Source organism: Hemitrygon akajei, chromosome 27 (assembly GCF_048418815.1).
Source record: "Hemitrygon akajei chromosome 27, sHemAka1.3, whole genome shotgun sequence".
Classification (NCBI taxonomy): Eukaryota; Metazoa; Chordata; class Chondrichthyes; order Myliobatiformes; family Dasyatidae; genus Hemitrygon; species Hemitrygon akajei.
The window spans coordinates 50124227-50141494 of NC_133150.1; the positions used below are offsets into that span (position 1 = coordinate 50124227).

The 17268-nt window shown below is 44.7% G+C and overlaps 1 protein-coding gene across 4 annotated transcripts in view; it reads right to left on the reverse strand.

Annotated features, from left to right (window-relative positions):
- plxna2 (plexin A2) overlaps positions 1–17268 on the reverse strand; it is a 574692-nt gene that overhangs the window by 74287 nt on the left and 483137 nt on the right. For all 4 annotated transcript variants that reach the window (XM_073030937.1, XM_073030940.1, XM_073030939.1 and 1 more), the window contains 4 exons: positions 16169–16262; positions 12002–12241; positions 5848–5991; positions 4679–4913 (listed from right to left, as the gene is read on the reverse strand). In XM_073030937.1, coding sequence (XP_072887038.1) covers positions 4679–4913; positions 5848–5991; positions 12002–12241; positions 16169–16262 — 713 coding nt within the window. The remainder of the gene's footprint in view (positions 1–4678; positions 4914–5847; positions 5992–12001; positions 12242–16168; positions 16263–17268) is intronic.

Genomic DNA, 17268 nt, shown 5'->3' on the forward strand with positions numbered 1-17268 from the left:
GGGAAGGGTCTGGGGGCAGGCAGCAGATGACTGACCTATGGTCCAGGAAGGTATCAGTCCCTGCAACTGTGAAGTTAAAAACAAAACTGTGTACATAGGAAACCAGAAATTACAACAGAATATTCTGGAAGAAATCAATCTATCAGTTGATCGGATGGTTAAGAGGTGTATGGTGTATTGGGCTTCATTAATGGGAGGGTTGAGTTCCAGAGCCGTGAGGTAATGTTGCAGCTCTATAAAATCCTGGTTAGACCACACTTGGAACATTGCGTTCAGTGCTGGTTGCCTCGTTATAGGAAGGATGTGGAAGTTTCAGGGAGGGGGCAGAGATTTACCAGGAATCTGCCTGATTTAGAGAGCATGAGGAGAGGTTGAGTAAGCTTGGACCTTTCTCTCAAGGGTGAAGGAGGATGAGAGGAGACTTGATAGAGGTGTAGATCGAGTGCATGGCTAAGGATTTTGTTTTGCAGGGTGGATGTGGTTAATACCAGCGGTCATAAATTTAACGTGATTAGAGGTAAGTATAGGAGTGGACGTCAGAGCTAAGTGTTTTACCTGGAGAGTGGAATGCCCTGTCTGGGGTGCTGGTGTAGTCAGACACGTTGGTAACCTATAAGAGAATCTTAGATATGCACAGGGATGATAGAAAAACAGAGGGCTGTGTGAGAGGGAAGGGTTAGACCAGTGGTTCCCAACGTGGGGCGTACGCCCCACAGGAGGGTAATTTGAAGCTTGTTTAAACCAAGTTAATGGTCTTTTAGGCTTCCTCCAGGTGAATAGGAGTTCACTTTTTGAATAATAAGAATTATATATCACCACAGGAGGCATCAGGATTTTAGAGGTGATTAGGTGGGGCATGGCCAAAAAAAGGTTGGGAACCACTGGGTTAGACGGATCTTAGAGTAGGTTAAAAGGTTGGCACAACATCATTGGCTGAAGGATGTGTACCGTACTGATCAATGATCTAAAATTCGAGAGCATTCGATACGTCTGATGGTTCTACAGATGGTCTTTGACCCACAGAGAGTTTCCATTATTTTCTGCTTTCAAACCAAAGCATTTGTTCCTTTCAGGGAAACCAAATCTCTCACATTCTGATTGATTACTGAGACGGTGCAAACTGGGAATAGTCTGTGAAGTAACTGCTTCGATGCCCACTGTGAAACTGAGATGTGATGAAGGGTGCTCCCAGTGTGGTAATTATACAAACACCAATGCCCATTTGTAAGGTGACAATTGGAATTTCAGTCAGGCCTCTTGTCTTTCATTTCCCATTTTCAGTCAGTGCTGTCCCCAAGGTGCGAATGATAACATGAAGCTTGGAAATTAGACTAACAATGTGTCAGTCACAGCACTGTCTTAAACCTGCTCATGCCTTCTGCAGGAAGGCGTTCGAGATGATGAGGGTCCTGGCCCAAAACGTTGACAGTTCATTCATTTCCATAGATGCCGCCTGAACTGCTGAGTTCCTACAGCATTTTGTGTGTGTTGCTTGGGATCTCCAGTATCTGCAGTTTATCTTGAGTTTACGGTTTGCTGTTCCATTATGAAGTCTCTTCGAGGGATGCCTACCCAGTGGAAGTTTAAATCTCTTTGACAGGAGTTCAATGAAACCCTCTCTCACTGCCCCCGTCTGTGATCTCTGCTGCTCTCCGACTCTTTGCCCCTTCCATCTGGCCTCTTTCCCCTCCCCCACCTTTTTATTCCGGCATCTTCCCCATTCCTTCCCAGTCCTGAAGAGGGGTCTCGGCCCGAAACGTTGACCGTTTATTCGTTTCCATAGATGCCGCCTGACCTGCTGAGGTCCTCCTGCATTTGGCTGATGAGAGGCGAAGATCGAGTTTACAGCCAGAGACTTTTTTCTAGGTGGAAATGTGAATACCAGGAGTCTTAACTTTAATATAAGGGGAATTTCACAGGTAAGTTTTTACACAAAGAGTGGTGGGTGCATGGAATGTCCTGCCAGGAATGTTGATAGAGACAGAAATATCAGGGGCATTTAAGAGACTCAGCGAGGCACATGGATGACAGAAAAATGGAGAGATATGTGGGATGGATGGGTGAGTTTGATCTTAGAGTAGGCTAAAATCCCAGCACAACATCATGGGCTGAAGGGCCTGTGTTCAAACTGAACCAGAGAACCAGCACACGTTGTATTCCTGCCAGAGACAGCAATAACAGTGCCACCCCCCACCCCCCGCCCACCCGCCACCCTCTGCCAGATGCATGAAATTTGGACACTTACCTAACAGGAGAATCCACCCTTTCCCAGGAGTAAAACTGCTCGAGAATTTTACCGCTGGAACTTTCTCCCCCGCCCCCCCCTTATGAAGTAAGCATACTTCATAAAGGGGGAAGAAAGGGGTCACTTTCAGGTCCATAATTCCTTGAAAGTGGCATCACAAGTAAATAAGGTCATAAAGAAAGCTTTTGGCACATTGATCATAAAGTATTAAGTACATTTTATGTTGAAGTTGTATAAGACATTGGTGAGTCCTAATTTGGAGTATTTTGTGTAGTTTTGGTTAGCTACCAACAGGAGAGATGTAAATAAGTTTGAAAGATTTCAAGGATGTTGCCAAAACTGGAGGACTCGAGTTAAAATGAAAGATTGAATAGGTTGGGATATTATTCCTTGGAACATAACAGAATGAGCAAGATCTGATTGAGGTATACAAAATTATGAGGGGTATAGATAGGGTAAATAAAAGCAGCCCTTTTCCACTGAGGTTATGTGGTACTACAACTAGAGGTCATGGGTTAAGGGTGAAAAGATGAAAAGTTTAAGGGGAACATGATGGGAAACATCTTCAGGGTCATGAGAGTGTGAAATAAGATTGATTTCAACGTTTAAGAGAAGTTTGGATAAGTACATGGATGGTAGGGGTATAGAGAGCTAGGGTGGAGGTCAATGGAAATAGATAGTTTAAATGGTTTAGCACAGCCTAGATGGACCAAAGGGCCAGGTTTCATGCCATATTTTTCTATTGCTCTATAAGTAATATGTGGAACCAGAGGAGCCAACACATTTGACCACAGTTATACCACCATCCACGTGATTTACTGTGCCATTCCATGCCCGCACTTTACAAAGTTCAATCACCTGGCTGTGCTTCTTTTCCAAGATAATAGGGCTCCTGTTTATGGATTACAGTTCAGCATTCACCACAATCATACCCTCCGTTCTCATCAGCAAGCTCCAAAACCTGGGCCTCTATACCCTCTGCAACTGGATCCTTGACTTCCTCACCAGGAAACCACAGTATGCATGGATCGGAAATAACATTGACCATCAACACTGGTGTACTTCAAGGATGTGTGCTTAGCCCACTGCTCTACTCTCTCTACACCCAAGATTGTGTGGTTAAGTACTGCACAAACACCATCTATAAATTTGTCAATGACACCACTATTGTTGGCAAAATTTCGGATGGAGACGAGGGGGTATACAGGAGCGAGATAGATCAGCTGGTTGAGTGGTGTCACAGAAGCAAACTTCCACTCAATGTCAGTAAGACCATGGAATTCATTGTGGACTTCAGGAAGGGGAAGTAAAGGGAACACACATCCATCATTATAGAGGGATCATAAGTGCAGTTTCAAGTTCCTAGATGTCAATATCTCTGAGGAAATATCCTGAGCCCAGCATATTGATACAATTGCAAAAAAGGCACGACAGAAGCTATATTTCATTAGGAGTTTGAGGAAAATCGGTGTGTCACCAAAGACACTCACAGATTTCTACAGATGTACTGTGGAGAGCATTCTAACTGGCTGCATTACCACCTAGTATGGAGGCAGCACTGCACAGGATTGGAAAAAACTGCAGGAAGTTGTAAACTCATCATGGGTACTAACCTCCCCAGCATCCAGGGCACCTTCAAAAGGCAATGCCTCAAAAAGGTGGTATCCATCTTTAAGGACCCCCATCACCCAGGACATACCCTCTGCTCATTGCTACCATCAGGAAGGAAGGACAGGAGCCTGAAGGCACACACTCAATGTTTCAGGAACAGCTTCTTCCTCTATGCCATCAGATTTCTGAATAGACATTGAACCCATAAAGACTACCTGATAATTTTTCCTCTCTTTTTGCACGACTTATTTAATTTAACTTTATATATACAGTATATATACTTATGGTAATTTATAGTATTTGTTATGTACTGCAATGTCTTGTTACCACAAAACAACAAATCACACAACATATACCAGTGATACTAAATCTGATTCTGATTTTGACTCTACTCCCAGCATCTTCTGAGAACATGCATCCCATAACTGAAACCACAATGGCTCCAGCAGGGCACCTAACTGATAGGGGCCCCAACCTGGGGTCCATGGACACCTCCATTAATAGTAAGGCTCCATGGCATAAAAAGGTTGTGAATCCTTGCTGTAATAGGAAGTTCTTTGCCACATTTTGATTTGGTAGCATGAGGAGTGAATTCAATGCCCCACGTTGGAGGGTCCGCAATTGGTTATCACTGACCCATCCAGCTTCCTGCTTGCACTTGGGTGAAGTTTGCCTTTCAAATGGGCAGCTTTCCTCTCCAATCAGGGAGCTGCAGCCAATCTAATGTCAGTTCTAGTAAGATTTCTCAGTCGGGCAGCCTTGAACTTCCACCTCACCCACACTGGACCCAAGCAGTGACGTTTAACTTTGCATGGTTCTTACCCTCCTTGCATTCCAGGGCCACCCGGGATTCGAGGTTGTCCATTTGCATCTGCAGACGTTTCAGGGTCAGGTCGTTCTCCCTGGACTTGCGCTTGTAGGCAATGACGACAATGACCACGATGACCAGCAGGAGGGTCCCCCCTGCCACGATGCTGGCGATGGCCGGCAGAGTGAGCAGGCTGTCGGACAGGATGTAGACCGTCCCTGGTGAGAACTGTAACCCGCCCACTTGTACCTGGAGCACATAACAGAATGAGGGTTACACCCTGTCACCAGGGCCAAACTCAAACCAAAAACCAACAAACACAGTTCAACTGGGGACAAGAAGCACTTTCCAACATCGTATTCAATGTCTGCCCCTGACAGAGTGGTTCCAGCTACAGTACAAGTTGTGTTTATTGTAAAGCTCAGACAGCATGAGTCCAAAAAGTGTTCTGCAGTGGGACCAGTGCTTGGCCAAGAACCTACAGTGATGGGGACCCAAAGTGTCCCACTGTGTATGAAGCCCAATCTGTTGCCCCAGTGGTAGGCTTTCTCTCAGGATGGGTCACTTCCCAAAGAAGGGGTGAGAGGAGAGGGGTAGTGGTTCAGTTGGTGGGTGAGAAAGAAGAAAAGCCCAAAGGGTGGTATGATGGATTCTGCTGGAGGAACAGGGAGAGGGGGAAGAGGGTGGAGGGATAACTGAAAGTTAAAAAGCTGCAGATGCTGCACGTGTGTGAAATAAAAACAGAAAATTCTGCAAACACTCAGCAGGCCAGACAGCATCTATGGAGAGAGATCTGATCCCCTAAAGTCAATTCATCTCTCCACAGACTACCTGACTTACTGTAAGAAGTCCTGAGGCCCACTGTGATTGGTGGGAAGTGAGGAACAATGTGACTGGTGGGATCGAAGGAGCACTGTGATTGGTGGGAAGTGAGGAACAATGTGACTGGTGGGATCGAAGGAGCACTGTGATTGGTGGGAAGTGAAGAACAATGTGACTGGTGGGATCGAAGGAGCAACTAAGAAGAAGCGGAGTGAGAAGGGTAAACATGAGGTGGGAAATGAAGAATAATGGATTGGTAGGATGTGAGCAGTGCTGTGATTTGTGGTATGTGAAATCCATTACATGTAAAGTGGCTTAGACTGGAGATGCATGCTACAGTTAGCAGCATCAGACTGCTCACCAGAACACGAAGCTGCCCGCTCAGGTTGGGAGGTTCGCAGAGTAACTGTGTCTCGGAGACCGTGACGGCACACGGCGTGTCCCCGATCAGCACGGTGTAGTTCAGCTTCGCTCCTCCAGCTGCGGGCGGAAGCAGGTTCCGTCCCTGCCAACAGAACAATTCCACGTTCACCTCTCCAAGAAAAACTCTTTGCAGCCAAGGTTAAATGGAATCCAAAACAAATCTCTGTTTCTGATGCAGCCTCGAGTGTTGATTGCAACATCCTGTCACACACAGTCCCACCAACAGTGCATTTTAATAAACCTTTAAATTCAGAATATCAGTTCCTTCATTTTTTTAAACTATGCTGGTCAAATCCAATTAACCTGCCTAGTATTGACTGACAATTATTGATCTGTGTCATAAAATATAACTAGATACGTCAAAGCATTTCTTATCTACAGAAGATTAATTAACTTTTCTGAAACTGACTATTCTACCACCCAGAAACTAATTATAAAAACTGATAATTTATATTATAACTTCCAGGTAATTGATTTAATATTTAACTGTTTATTATATTTAAATTAACCTTTATTTCTCTGCCCCATTGCCCATGGACAAATCCCAGTGAGCTGTTATAATTGTCCAGGAGTCAATTGTTACTAAACCGATAATGAACTACAGAATTAATTCTGATGAGACAGGCATATGAACAGACAGGGAGTAGAGGATATAGACAATGTACAGACAGCAAATTGAGGGATATGGACCATGTACAGGGAATGGAGGGACATAAATCATGTAAAGACAGGGAATGGAGGGATATGGACCATGTATAGACAGGGAATGGAGGGGTATGTACTATGTATAGACAGGGAGTGGAGGGGTATGTACTATGTATAGACAGGGAATGGAGGGATATGGACCATGTATAGACAGGGAATGGAGGGGTATGTACTATGTATAGACAGGGAATGGAGGGGTATGGGCCATGTATAGACAGGGAATGGAGGGGTATGTACTATGTATAGACAGGGAATGGAGGGGTATGGGCCATGTATAGACAGGGAATGGAGGGGTATGTACTATGTATAGACAGGGAATGGAGGGGTATGTACTATGTATAGACAGGGAATGGAGGGGTATGGGCCATGTATAGACAGGGAATGGTGGGATATGGGCCATGTATAGACAGGGAATGGAGGGATATGGGCCATATATAGAGAGGGAATGGAGGGATATGGGCCATCTACATACAGAGTACTATCAGGCTGTTGAAGAGATCAGCACAACTTGAACCAAATTAATTGAAGTATCATACTTAAAGGACAGAAAGATCCTTCTGCACGAATAGTAATGTCAACTTAACTAATCCTGCCTGTGTGCATGTGGTCCATATCCCTCCATTCCCTTTCTGGTCAAATGCCAGTCTAAATGTTTCTTGAGGCTTGCTGTTGTATCTGCTTCCACTACTGCCTGGCAGCACGTTCCAGGCACCAACCACACTCGTGTAAAAATCTTACATCATTTACCCCTAGTTGGATAAAATAGATTCTTGCCCTCACAATCTACCTCATTATGATCCTGTACTGCACTTTCCCTGGAGCTATTTATTCTGCATTCTGCTATTGTTTTACCTTGTCCTACCTCAATACACGGTGTAATGATCTGATCTGAATGAACAGTATGTAGGACAAGTTCTTTTCATTGCACCTTTGGAAATCAATTCCAATTTCACCTTAAAGATATACCCTCTAGTACTTGACATTTCTACCCTGGGAAAAAGATTCTTTCCACCTTGCCCACCTATCTATCTTGTCGAAGCACCTCCAAAAGCTCCCCAGAAATCTCCATTTGCTGAGGTATCTGTGTTGTTCTTTTTGATGGACTCTGGATTGTGGTTACTTTGGTGGAGGGGCTGGTGCTTTTGCTGAGGGAGGTGGGGGAGGAAGGGTTGATGCTTTTCTGTTGTTTGCACATGGAAGGGGAAGGGGGCTTTGGGGTTCTAACAATTTTCTGTCATCCATTATTTGGTGTTTTTCTTCTGTTTGGTGGATGTCTGTGAAGAGTAGGAATTTCAGGTTGTATACTGTATACATTCTCTGATATTAAATGGAACCATTGAATCGTTGAACAAAACCAGGCATTAAAAAGCCAGATGGCAAAGGGTTGAGCCTTAATTTGTGGCAGGATAGTCAGAGAGTGAAACAGTAGAAGGAGATGGAAGACACCCTACCAGTCAGGAATTATGTGTCGGAAAGACACCTCATGGCTGGGAGGGGTGATCGGAGGATAGAACATAATCATGGTTGTACAGCAGTCATGGGGAGAACGTACAAACCCCTTACAGACAGTGGAGGTAATTGACCCTGATTGCTGGTGCTTTAAAGCCTTACGTTAACTGTTATGCCCCTTAAATGCCCCTCAAATTCCCCTCTACACTGCCGTGCCTTCCCAAGGACAAAAACTACAGAATGTTTTCCACAGTTTCCTACTGGTGGTTATCCCTCAGACTGATGTTTAGTAATTGTTGTTGAATTACTTGGAATGAACTAAGAAAAACTGAAAACAAACCATTAGCATAGCAAAAGCTCTGGCTATAAGTGACCTGGGTTAAACAGGCCGTGTTACAACACAAGATTAATCACCACATTTATTCCATTATTTTGCTGATTTAGGGAAAAAATTCAGAAAGCTTTATCTTCTTGTAAAATTGGCCTGTTTATTCTTCACTTCCCTCAGGAGGTTAATTAGAGTTGGGTAGCGTCAGTAATATCTGTATTCAAAATTCAAGAAGCCCTCATTTTTAATGTCCAGGACTCAAGTAAAAAAAGATTTAAACCTCTGCTCAGTACGTTTACATTTCTTACACAAATAACGAGGATTGAAGAAGATTTCATTAATCACTGTCGGTGGGATGAACCTATACACTGATTGCGGACCACACACGGCAGGGGAGACCGGTTGCTCACTCGGGGAGGTCTTTTCTTGGTTCTTCAACTCCACCTCATGGTGAGGGAACCCATTCAGAAACCGTGGACAGAGAGGAGGGGCACCAAATGTGATGTTCATCCTGCACCCTGATGGCATCTGTACGCTTGGCCTAGGGTTCACTGGCCTGACCACCCGACACACCCCTAACCCTACCTCAGCAACGGGCGACTTCGATCCGTGTCTATGTTTTTAATTTTAGAAATATGGTGCAGAACAGGCCCTTCTGGCCACTGATCTGTACCGCTCCGTAACCTGCTGACCTAACCCTCGCCCAATCACAGGACCAAGAAAGCTACTAACCAGTACATCTTTGGACTGTGGGAGGAAACCAGAGCACCAAGAAGAAACCTTCATGCTGATGGGTAGTATGTACAAACTTTCTACAGAGGAGGCCGGAACTGAACTCTGAATTCTGATGCCCCGAGCTGTAAAAGCATTGTGCTAAATGCTATGCTATCGTATGGACTTGTCTGATTCTCACTGCTGTCTGTAAGGAGTTTGTACGTTCTCCCTGTGACCATGTGGGCTTCCCCCAGGTGTTCTCGTTTCCTCCCATGCTCCAAAGACGTACCAGTTGGTAGATTAATTGAGCCTTGTAAATCGTCATGTGACTGGGCTAGGATTGAATTGGGGATTTATGGGCGGTGCAGCTTGAAGGGACAAAAGAGCTGTTCTGCACTGTATCTCAATAAACAAATAGATAAATAAATAGTCTTCATTACACAATATTCTTCTTCAGGGTCTTATACAATTTATACTGGGTGTGTTGGATATATTTAGGTGCCTGTGAAGCCGCTGCAATTAACTTTGCATTGTTCTTGCATCTCCCTGTACTGGTGCACAGGACAATAAACTTGACCGGACTTAACTCCATGACTTAATAGATCATGTGACAGCATGACAAATCTCACGTGAACAAAATATTGAAAGATGAAGGTTGGCCTTCTCCAAGTGGGAATGTTTTAATGAACAGCTTGCCGGCTTGTCAGGATTATTTGTCTCTGACGGGTAAAAGTAGATGTTGGGGAAGAGGTCTGACTGCTGACGGAAAGTCTGATTGTTGAGCGTGTCCCATGGAGATCGGGGCAGATTGTTTTAAAACACCTGAATATGGAGCGGGAACAGGACAGAAGAAGCTAGTTCGAGTAATGATTTGAATGTTATCAGACTGTCGCGCAAAAACATCCATTTATCACACTTCATTTATCTCAAGAGCAACTGTAAAAATAAAGTCAATATCACAGGCATTGAAACATTAATTACAGATGGAAGATATCAGTGTAAGGGTGAAGACCCTGCCATTCCTGCTGGGTTTCTTAATTAAACAAATACGACAAATTTCACTCTGTGTTTCAAAGTTTCAATGCATATGTGACAAATAAAGCTAATCTTTTGTCCTGCTTTTTAAATCATAATTTTCTAAATGCTGTTTTCCTTTCCCTTCTGCATCCTGGTTGAATCTTTTCTCTGTGGGCTGATGAAGCCAGGAAATTAAATATTTTGAAAATAGCAAACTGTGCTTTTTTGCTTGCCGTCTTGGGGTGAAGACTTTATCTCCCTGGTCGATTCCTTTATGGATCACGTGGATCAGAGTGGGTACAGACAGAAGCAGGAAGATACTGTGGATTGATTTTTACAGCAATCTATTTGCTTTTCTCTTTATAAATATCAATCAACGTCTTCCTCACGAACGCCTCACACATGGTCAAAGCCTCAGTGATATCCAATGGATGGGAAGGCAGTACTGTAACATTCTGTGGAGGGCGAAGGGCAAGACAAGGTGCAGAAGATGTCATGGTCACCCACTGCAACCAAGGAAGATCCCAGTTTGGGACGCTTGTTCGTACTGCTGGACCCACACTTCTGACGTCCAGAGAGTGGAACTGCCCCAGTGCAACGTCTTTTCCACTTTAAAAACTCTCCTGCATGGGTTTCTTGTCATCATTGGACATGATGGGCAACCACCAGTAGACCAATATGAGGAAATGCTCCTTCCTACAATTTGACAATTGCTGCATCCCATTTCAGGAATTTGCACTCCCTTACTGTCTGTGTCATTGTAAAGGTCTCCATCGTTATAGACCTTCCTCTACGCTCGAGAGGATCATTCACCCCCTCACCGTGCCAGTGGTTTTAGTACAATGTGCACATTACACAGTGTGTCTGTAAAGAATATCTTCACACGTACAACGCAAGTACACAACCAAAGCGCAGGTATACACCACACACATATTGTGCACGTATATGCTCAGCCTGTGTTCTTATTGTATGTACAAAGTTCATAAATTTATTATTAAAGTACATACACTGCAGGTCACCAGACACTTCTCTGGGATGGGTGGGTCCAGGTGAGGGGACAGGTGGAAATAGTTACAAAGGCTGGGAGCTGAGGGGTGGGGTTGACAAACGGCTTAAGATGGTAGAATCTGATGGGAGAGGAAGGTGGAGCATGGGATCAAACAAGGGAGGTGGGGAGGGTAGGTGGGAACAGAGGAATAGGAGTCCCAGTGGGAGGGGAGTGTGGGAGTACCGCCCATTCAACCAACAGATGCTTTTTCACCTGCTGGATTAGTTCTCTGTTGCCCCAGAATCCAGTGTCTGCACTCTCTCGTGCCGACTTGTGCTCTGCGTGCTGGGTCATTTCAGAATGAGTCGATTGAACTGCCATGACAGCTGGATCAGAAACAAAAGAGTTTCTACAGATGCTGGAAATCCAGAGCAACACCCACAAAATGCTGGAGGATCTCAGCAGGTCAGGCAGTATCGACGGAGAGGAATAAACAGTTGATGCTTCAGAACGAGACCAAGATCCACCCTTCATCAGGAGCCTTCCGTGGAGGGAGGAGGGATGAAGTAAGAAACTGGGAGGTGATACATAATGTATAACTATCATCTTCCACCTTGTATTCCTCCCTTTCCCCCAGTTCTTATTCTGCCTTCTGCCCCCTTCCTTTCCAAACCTGATGAAGGGTCTCACTGTTGATTCCCCTCCATACATGCCAAGTTCCTCCGGCACTTTGTGGGTGTTGTTCAAGATTTCCAGCATCTGCAAGTTCTCCTGTGTTGAACCCTTCCAACAGCATCACAGTGAGCTGCTGAGACAGCCAAGGCCACAGCGGAACAGGGGAGGGGATGAGCGTACACCGCGGCACTCCAACTTACGGTTGTAGGCACGTACTTTGAGTATAATGGGGGCGCCTGGCTTCTGTTCCAGCATGCCTGTTACACTCAGAGCTTCAAAGCTCGGGTTGGGGTAGAAGACGAAGTTGGTGTTGTTATAAATCAGCAGAGCCTGCACGTTGTCGAAGACAAAACCAAACTCATCGGGACGCTCCACGGTGTCGTGCCCAGGCTGGTGCTCGTGGGTGAGAGCGGGGGCTCGGCAGGTCATGGTCGTAGAGTTCACCACTTCACACACCTGCAACAGGACAAGAGGCATGAATCTCCTTTCAACATCAGCACAAGCTCAACCTCACATGGATACAGAGAACACTGATTCAAGATTCAGGATTGTTTAATGTCATTCCCTGCACACGTGTAAAGGAGAATGAAATAATTGCTACTATGGATCCAATGCAACAGAAAAAAAAGCACGAACACAATAACAACAACACTCACAAAATGCTGGAGGAACTCAGCAGGTCAGGCAGGATCTATGGAAATGAATAAACAGTCAACGTTTCAGGCTGAAAGCCTTCTTCAGGACTGTTTGTTCATGTCCTCGGATGCTGCCTGACCTGCTGAGTTCCTCCAGCATTTTGTGTGTGTTGCTCTGCAGAATCTCTATAGTGTTTACAATAATATAAACGCAATAAATAGGAATACATAAGACAGCTTGTAGTGTAAACACAGATTGATTGTATGTCCATAAAGTGACGCTAGGCACAGGAATGTCTGTACATAAGATGACTGTAACAAGAAATGAGAAAGTAGTGGTGACTGGGGGTGTGGAGAGGGTGGAGGTGTTGATCAGCCTTACTGCCTGGGGAAAGGAACTGTTTCTGAGTCTGGTCATGTGTGAGCAGAGTGTACGGCAAAGGGATCAGCACACAGCACCCTGTGGGGGGAGGTATCCATGGTTACGATGACAGGGAGGATGGAGATGATAGAACAAAGAACATGACAGCACAGTACAGGCCCTTCAGCCCATGAAGTCATGCCAATCTTTAAATCTATTCTAAGATCAATTTAACCCTTCCCTCCCACATAGCCCTCCATTTTCCTATCATCCATATGCCTACCTAATGTATCTGCCTGTACCACCACCCCTTGCAGTGTGTCCTACTCAGCCACCATTCTCTTAAATTAAAACACCTCCCTCTGACATCACCTCCATACTTTACTCCAATCATCTTAAAATTAAGCCTCTTCGTATTAACCATTTCCACCCTTGGGAAAAGTCTCTGGCTATCTTCTCAATCTATTCTGTTTATCATCTTCTACACCTCTATCAAGTCACCTCTCCTCCTCCTTCACTCCAAAGAGAAGATCCCTAGCTCATCCATCCTGTCCTTATGAGACATGGCAAATTACTGGAAAATCTCCTCTGCTCACTCCCTAAAGCTTCCATATCCTTCCTATAATGAGGCAACCAGAACTGAAAACAAGACTCCAAATGTGATCGACACACCCAATGCTCTCTGTGTGAAGATCTTACCTTGTCACCCCCCTATAACCCTGAAAGCTGCAGGAAATGCACAGCAAAGTGAAAAGAAATCAGAATATTACCCATGGAATCACTGTATGAAAGGACTGTTTGAAAACCAATGAGTATTAAAGATAGGTGATTTTACAAAAGTTATCTCAATACATGGGTGGCAGGGTGGAAATAGGTCTCTACCAAAGGAGGTGTAAGGTGCTCCTTCCTCCGCTAGCCTGCAGGTCACCCTTGGGCGAGGTGTAGCACCTGCTTAGCCCCCCGATCAGGGTCACGTGAAGCCACGGGAGCAGATAGTGGATGGTTGTATGAGCAGCCGGTGCAGATCACAAGTCCTGGTTATGCGACCACTGACTCTAGGCAGACAATCTCTGAAGAGTATTGATAATGGCTGGGGGCACCCGTCTTGTAAAGACACTGCCCAGAAGGTGGCAATGGCAAACCACTTCTGTAGAAAATTTTGCCAAGAACAATCATGGTCGTGGATGGAAGACCATGCAATCATCCAAATGCATCATGTCAGATATGGCTATGTCCTCCGGGGTGGCACAGGAGTGTAGTGGTTAGCAAACACTTTACAGTACTGATGATCTCAGTTCAATTCTCACCATACGGTAGTGTAGTGGTTAGCAAACACTTTACAGTACTGTCGACCTCGGTTCAAGTCCTACTGCATGGTAGTGTAGTGGTTAGCACAACATTTTACGGTACCAGTGACCCGGGTTCAATTCCCATCTCACGGTAGTGTAGTGGTTAGCACAACATTTTACGGTACCAGTGACCCGGGATCAATTCCCATCGCACGGTAGTGTAGTGGTTAGCACAACATTTTACGGTACCAGTGACCCGGGTTCAATTCCCATCGCACGGTAGTGTAGTGGTTAGCACAACACTTTACAGTACCAGTGACCCGGGTTCAATTCCCATCGCACGGTAGTGTAGTGGTTAGCACAACACTTTACAGTACCAGTGACTGGGTTCAATGACCTCGACATATCGGTTGACAGGCTAATTGGTCAATGCAATTTATCCTGTAATTAGGCTACGATTAATTCGGGGTTTGCCAGGCAGCGCTGTTCAAAGGGCCAGAAGGGCCTTATTCCATGTTGTATCTGACAAAGCAATGAACTCCCACCAACAGTGGGGGAGAGAGGGACGGAGTGGGTGGCTTTCATCGTCCAAAAGCATCCACCTTGAGATACGACCAGCAGGCAGGTCTGAAGGAGTCCCAGCAGAGGATTGCTGGTCACTAAATGCTGGCAGTTCTCCAGTTTCAACAACTATCCCTTACACTGCTACAAGTGGAGTTAAAAGGCCGGCAAATAGAGTTCCTCATATTGATTGTGTTTTATTATTCACCTAGACAAACAAAACTGTTCTGTAAATTACAGCGACATAAACGGACATATTCTATACCATTCTCTCTCCCTCTGGTACACAAAACACCGCAGTGATAATTTTCTTTTTAAAAAAATCAATAATTTTACAGCCTACAAGTACATATGAAAGTACAGCTTGATGTACTGTTGCTTTATTTTTCATTCCTCTCTCCCTCAAGGGAGAGTTAATTTAAACTAAATTTCCCAGCATGAATGCAGTCCAAAAATGAGATTCTGTGAAGCAAACTCTCCAGATATTGAACTGAAATCCCATGCAGTCAATCCTGTCCCAGCCAGACAGAGCCCCACGAGTTTTTCCACAGTGAACTAATGACTAATTTACTGAATTAAAAAAAGGCCACAGAAAAATACAAAGTTAAATCAATACTGATTTCTCTCTCTCGTGCACGACCTCCTTCTTTCAATGCTGACAAAGGTGTTTTTGTCCCGTTAATCTCCCATTAAACACCATTAAGGACTTTCAGAGATTCCACTAACCCTCTCTGTGCGACAGTAACAGGTAAGGAATTTGCACAGAATGCTCTATTTTCCCTGTGTTACCACATGGCACCTTGCTGTAACTGGAACTCACCGCTTTTCCACTTCATCTGAGCATGATTATGAAATAATTTGCTAATCGGCTGCTTCATAATCCTTCTCTATATTTGTATAATTCACGAGAATAAACAATAAAAGATAAGTCTATAAATCCAAAACACTGTTGGATTGATAATGTGAATGCTGCTTGATGCTTGGCTGGATGCCTGCTCCTTTTAAACAGACACTGTGGAGGCCGCCGAGGGATTGTTTTTGATCACTGTCCCTTCCTCTGACCTGCTCCCTCGCCCCACTTTATAGAGTCACTGAAATGTGGAGAGGATGTTTCCTATAACCGGAGAGTCTAGGATCACAGGGCACAGCCTCAGACTAGAGCGCTGTCCCTGTAGATTGGAGATGAGGAGGAGGCTGGTGAATCTGTGGAATTCACTGCCACGGACGGCTGTGAAGGCCAAGTCACCGGGTGTATTTAAAGTGGAGATTGATAGTTTCCTGATTAGTCAGGATGTCAAAGGTTATCGGGAGAAGGGAGGAGAATGAGGCTGAGAGGGATATTAAATCAGCCATGGTGTTATGGCAGAGAACTCGATGGGCCAATGGCCCAATCCTCCTCCTATGCCTAATGGTCTTATGATCTAAGTAGGCCCATCATTGTCCCTGCCAGTACAAGACGCAGTGAGACCATCGTAACCATCACACAACGTAAACTTGTGCCATCGGGAAGAGCGTTTAGCATTGGTCAATGACTTACGTTGAGAGATTCCTGGCTGTTGTATTTCACCCGGATCCTGGGTTCTTGAATTATATCCAAGTTGGTTCCGAAGACAATCAGGGAAGTATTGCCACTGAATTACAACAAAACACAAAGTAGTTTTACATTTGGATGCATTGAATTGTCAATAAGTAATCCCTGTTTTTGAGAAATAATTGACAGCTTTCACAGCTTCATAAAAGCTGGGTGCCAATCTTGTCCATTGATCCATCAACTTCAAAGTGCCTTTACAAAAATGTTTGTTCGTTGGTTTTCAGAGAATATCTCATCAATGGTCAATGTTGCCTTGCAATGTTGTAATGATAATGAAAAGATTTTCCCTCTTCACATTGTGAATTAACACAATAAACGAGCTGAAATCTTAGCTGGAAAGTAATAACAGAAAGCCGAAGATGGACCCTGCTCCACACTGCCAATTACAGAGGTAACAACTCCACCTCTACCATGGGCATTTCAATGTACTGAGGCTGGGTGAGACCAGAGATCATAGGTTCTGAATGAAAGGTAAAATATTACCCAGTGCGAGGCGAGGAACTGCTGTGTGCTTGTTCTTGCAAAAATATGGCTCTAGGACAACATCCTATGCACCATCAATCTTCAGGTCATAACACTCAGGGACATGCTAATTTTATTTTGTGATTGTATTGTGCTTTATCAGAGCTACAGTGTTGGTGCTCTATTATGTGTGCTGTGTGTGACTATATGTATTGTGTTTTGTACCTTGACCTCAGAGGACCAATGTTTCATTCAGCTGTATACACGTGTATGGCTGAAAGACAATAAACATGAAACTGAACTTAAAGGGAACCTGAGGGAGAACTTCTTCACTCAGAGGGCAGTTTGAGTGTGGAATGGGCTGCCAGCAGAAGTGGTGGATGCTCGTTTGATTGCAACTTTTAAGGGAAGTTTGGTAAGTACATGAATGGGAAGGGTGTGGAGGGCGATGGTCCAGGTGATTAGGCAATATAATGGTCTGGCACAGACTAGATGAGCTGAATGGCCTATTTTTGTGCTCTGGTATTCCTGCACTATGTGGAAAGGCTGTGGAAATCAGTAGCATCTCACTGGTCCCTGAATCA